This window comes from Amia ocellicauda, chromosome 21 (assembly GCF_036373705.1).
Source record: "Amia ocellicauda isolate fAmiCal2 chromosome 21, fAmiCal2.hap1, whole genome shotgun sequence".
NCBI classification, from domain to species: domain Eukaryota; kingdom Metazoa; phylum Chordata; class Actinopteri; order Amiiformes; family Amiidae; genus Amia; species Amia ocellicauda.
Window position 1 is genome coordinate 9,587,696 of NC_089870.1, and position 5,307 is coordinate 9,593,002.

Sequence of the window (5,307 nt, forward strand, 5' to 3'; positions counted from 1 at the left end):
TGTCAGGGACAAGATTGTAGACCTACACAAGGCTGGAATGGGCTACAAGACCATCACCAAGCAGCTTGGTGAGAAGGTGACAACAGTTGGTGCGATTATTCGCAAATGGAAGAAACACAAAATAACTGTCAGCCCTCGGTCTGGGGCTCCATGCAAGATCTCACCTCGTGGAGTTTCAATGATCATGAGAACGGTGAGGAATCAGCCCAGAACTACACGGGAGGATCTTGTTAATGATCTCAAGGCAGCTGGGACCATAGTCACCAAGAAAACAATTGGTAACACACTATGCCGTGAAGGACTGAAATCCTGCAGCGCCCGCAAGGTCCCCCTGCTCAAGAAAGCACATGTACAGGCCCATCTGAAGTTTGCCAACATCTGAATGATTCAGAGGAGAACTGGGTGAAAGTGTTGTGGTCAGATGAGACCAAAATCGAGCTCTTTGGCATCAACTCAACTCACTGTGTTTGGAGGAGGAGGAATGACACCAAGAACACCATCCCCACCGTCAAACATGGAGGTGGAAACATTATGCTTTGGGGGTGTTTTTCTGCTAAGGGGACAGGACAACTGCACCGCATCAAAGGGACGATGGATGGGGCCATGTACCGTCAAATCTTGGGTGAGAACCTCCTTCCCTCAGCCAGGGCATTGAAAATGGGTCGTGGATGGTTATTCCAGCATGACAATGACCCAAAACACACAGCCAAGGCAACAAAGGAGTGGCTCAAGAAGAAGCACATTAAGGTCCTGGAGTTGCCCAGCTAGTCTCCAGACCTTAATCCCATAGAAAATCTGTGGAGGGAGCTGAAGGTTCGAGTTGCCAAACGTCAGTCTCGAAACCTTAATGACTTGGAGAGGATCTGCAAAGAGGAGTGGAACAAAATCCCTCCTGAGATGTGTGCAAACCTGGTGGCCAACTACAAGAAACGTCTGACCTCTGTGATTGCCAACAAGGGTTTTGCCACCAAGTACTAAGTCGAAGGGGTCAAATACTTATTTCCCTCATTAACATGCAAATCAATTTATAACTTTTTTGAAATGCATTTTTCTGGATTTTTTTGTTGTTATTCTGTCTCTCACTGCTAAAATACGTCTTACTTCATGACACATATGCTGTGATTATACGTGTGTAAAGGTGGGTGTATAAGGTGCTTTAAACCACGGTTTGAATTTGGATTTTTAACATTGTAGGGTCTTTCTTGGGATGGGGGGGGGACTGGCCGCTGGTGATGAAAACTATCAAAATCAACGCACGTTTTTCAATTTGTGATTAAATACATGCTAGGCCTATAGTCAGTCACTTAGTTATTTTCTACACTTGTTGATTCATATGGTTTATTGCTGTTCCGTTTATAACTGCATGGGCTGCTGGGGTTGTCCTTATGTCTACAGTACCGCTTGTTTAATGATTTGCGCATGCGCAATGGTTCGCAAATGCCCCTTTATACTCGGCTCTATGAAGCGGATATAGACAGTGACATGCATTGAAATGCATTGTAGCGCTACGTCACAAGTACTGCATCAATTAATCGCCTAGCAACGGCGTCACGACCCAGTGCTTTGGAACCTCGGACACCGTACTAAGAGAGCGCGCGGCGTCACAAAGCGCAGACTGCACAGCGAGAGACAGCGACTCGATTTTGCTCTTTAACGAAGACTGAATTTTGCCACAGAGAAGCGACAGCAGGCCTAGCACACTTGAATTTGTTCCGCCCGGGAACATTATCTGGTTGTAACAAGGTAAACATTGCAGTTATGTAGGGTAATCGAATAATAATATACACCAAACAGTCTGATAATGCAATGGTGCTGTTATGAGAAAGCTTGTTGGCAAAGTGATTTTTTTGTTTGTTTTAAATCATTATCGTCCTCTACAGGATTTTTGCATTGGAGTAATACCCACAGTAATGTATCATGGTTGTTGTATGATGTTGCTATTATTAGTGCATTGCTTGTTGTGTATAGTATAGTAACTAACAGTAGTGTGCAGTTAAATTGCAGCATGTGTATGGAGTAGGATTGTTTCAAATTTAAAAACACTGAAGTCGCATTAGCTGGTGTTATTTTATGCCCACACATCGTGTGGGGCCATGAGCTGCTACTACTGCATGGCTGTTGAACTGAAGGAAGGAAAAAGGGCCATTCTCCAGGCCAGCTTACATGAAAACTCTCAAAATGTGGCGATTCTATGATGTCACTAGGCCTCTTTGATGTCAGCAGCCAAAGATTTAAAATGTGAAGATTCAATTCTGATGTCTATGGAAATCCCTTCCTAACTTTCTCATTTGTATTATTGAGCCTAGCCATTTGCATCGAAGACCTTGCAGAGTTGGACACGGATTAATAGTGCTCCTGACCACACTGAAACCCGTCTGCACTCCAGCTGCCAAATACCCCATCAATACCACAAGTAAGTTCCTTTTTGATGGTTTAATTTAAAAGAATTTCTAAATGTTAATTCCAATTGCTGATCTGATATTTTATAATGAAGTTACATGAAGAAAAAAAAACTGATTTAAAGATCAATGTGTTAAAACCAAAAACATCAATTGGTAGTATATAAACTTTGATTTGTATTGGGGAATCCACTGAAATGTAATTGAAAAGGGTACCTAGACAATGACATGCCTGTATTAACTTTTCCCTAAAACAGAGAGCCTCTAAAGTGTCTGTTTCTCTCTATTGCAGTGACTCAAGATTCATTGGACCAGGGTTCAGGAGTCTGCGTGCAGAGAAAGATCCTGGCTTGGTTTGACAGGTGTGACTCTGCTGGGCTTTCTGAGTCCAGCACCCTGCCACCCAGCAGCCCCTCTGACTTGGACCCACAGGTGTCTGGGGAGCAGATACAGAGCGGAGGAGGGCCTGAGGAGCCCATTGGGAAGGAGGAAGATGCGCTCACTTGTTCACCCATAGATGTGTTTGAGTGCACAGAGGTCAGAGCCGAGCAGGAGAGCCGACGCTACGGCCCTGCAGAGCTCCCGGCCGTCTGCCAGGATGAGAGCGGGCTCGGCGATGCCGGCTCCTCGGTCAGCAGTGGAGAGCTGGTTATTAGGAACAGTGCTTACATGGACCCTGCCTTTGTGAAGGCCGTCTCAATCAGAGAGAGGGTGGGCAATGTGCGCCGGTACAAGTGTGCCGGCTGCCTGCGGTACTACAACAGTATAGGCTCACTGCAGGTCCATATATACCTGGGTAGTATAGACGGCTACAGCTGCAGTGTTTTCTATCGCACACTGCTGTCAATCCACCAGAGCACAGGCCAGCAGCAGACAGGGCGCTTCCAGCGTTTTACAAGCCGACTTCAGGCCCTTTTCAAGCGCTTTCGTGGTGCTTTGACAAGGCTTTTGCAGCGCTTTCAAGGTTCATTGTCAAGACTTTTCAATTACCTCACAGCGTCAGGCAATTAAACCATCTTATTTTTTTTTTTTTAACCTTTGTTTAACCAGGAAAAGAACTCCCTGAGATTTTAAATCTCTTTTACAGGAGCATCCTGGGCAAGACAGGCATCAGCAGACACAACCTAATTTAAAACACACAACACAACATAGGGAAATCAAAATACAGCAACCACACCATCCAGCACCAATAAATGACCAAATAAATACAGCTATTTAGGTTTATACACACCCAGTGCTACAAGCTGCTACAGATTTAGGTCAGATTGAAGACCTTCCCTGCAGTCGGAGCAGCAACCCCAAACGACGGTCGTATTTACGACCTGAAACAACTGTTGAATGAATAAAAACAAAACAAAACTAAAAAAAAATTAAAAAATGTATTCTTCTAGCCTTGTCCACCCGCCAGCAGGTTAAACGCTGGTGCTATTGTGACACAGGTGCGCTGGCCTTGGCCCTAGCCATGTTGATATGCTGGTGTGTGTGCATATTAACATGAAATGTCTCGTAACACTTCTAAAGAAGGTGTTTGAGTATTTTACACAATCAATAAATGAAACTGCAATAAGGGATTTGTATGTTGTGATTCACGGGCAGCTCTTTGATTTGGTCTAGTTTAGTTTGGTAATGTCACATGATCCACCCTGCCAAATTCAAGAGCATAACTCGAACCTTTGAGATAAATCAGTTAATGTCTTGTGTAGGTAAGTATTGCATTTTGTAAAATGTGCATTTGTTTTTAGTTTTAGCAGTGAAGGTCTAATTTGCATTTACATTTTAACAAGTCTGACCCTGTTTGACCCACATTTGAGAATACCGTCTTGAAATACTAACCTTAAAAGATCTAGGTGCCTTGGATTGAGAGGGGAGCAGCTGGACATCTGTTTTCATTCCCAAAACCAAATCTTCCACTTTCCTTCAGACTGAAACCATCACGATTCACTTTTCCTTTTGGGACTACAGTAATATTGTGCTCAGTAATAAGAAGACATGTAAAACTAATCTAGACATTATAAAGAATAAAAATATAAATTGTAAAAGAAGATAGGAAAGCTAGGCATAATCTAAACAGTGCTTTAAGGATGTGTCCAAATATAAATGCAGTAGGCATAGGTAACACTCTATACAGTATATTAAATAAATGAGCAATATTTCAACAAAATATAAACAGTGTCTTTATTAACATCAATTTATTGTATACATTTGAATGGGTCAGTCAATAAAATACTGATATTGTTCATTGTGCAGTATTAATTTTTAAATAAAATATAAATACAGAATTCACTGGCGAGACTGAGGGCCTGCAATGAAGTCACTTGCATGTATTGTGTGTCAGGAGCACATTTTGAGGGGAAGTAAGTAATGAAGCTGCAGGGCTTTGAGAACATTCAATAAAAGTGTTTAAATCATGTTAAAATCATGTTAGTCAGTTTACTATATGTGCCAGATTTCCATATCTAGCAACATAGATCAGATGCTAAATGATATTCAGGCATTAACCTTACAGAGCAGTGTAAGGTGGATATATCAGATATCTGAGTATTCAAATGCAGAGTCCTTTGTGGCTCATTGTGTTGTGTGCTGGTCTGAAGCCTCACAGGACCTGGGTTCAAATCCTGGTGCAGTGTCTGTCTTTCATGGATGCTTGTGTATTGTGTGTGCTGTGTTTTAGTGCCAGAGGCAGCAGTGTCAGGCTGATACACCAGAGCTTTGAGAAATTGTGAAGGTATCTTTGTGGCTCACTGCATAGTGTGCTGATCTGGATGCCAATAGGACCTGGGTTTAAATCCTGGCAGGCCACCTGTCTTCTGTAAATCTCTTGGTCATATACTTGTACTTTGTTTTAGGGTCAGAGGGGGCAGTGTGAGGTAGATATACCAGATATTTGATCAATAACAATGTGTGTACT

The 5,307-nt window shown here is 42.7% G+C and overlaps 1 protein-coding gene across 1 annotated transcript; it reads left to right on the plus strand.

Annotated features, from left to right (window-relative positions):
- The first annotated feature begins 2,332 nt into the window (after positions 1-2,332).
- Positions 2,333-3,559, plus strand: LOC136717233 (spermatogenesis-associated protein 46-like). Its single transcript, XM_066694742.1, has 2 exons — positions 2,333-2,413; positions 2,692-3,559. Coding segments are annotated over exons 1-2 (720 nt in total). The 5' UTR covers positions 2,333-2,412; the 3' UTR covers positions 3,411-3,559.
- Positions 3,560-5,307: the final 1,748 nt, after the last annotated feature.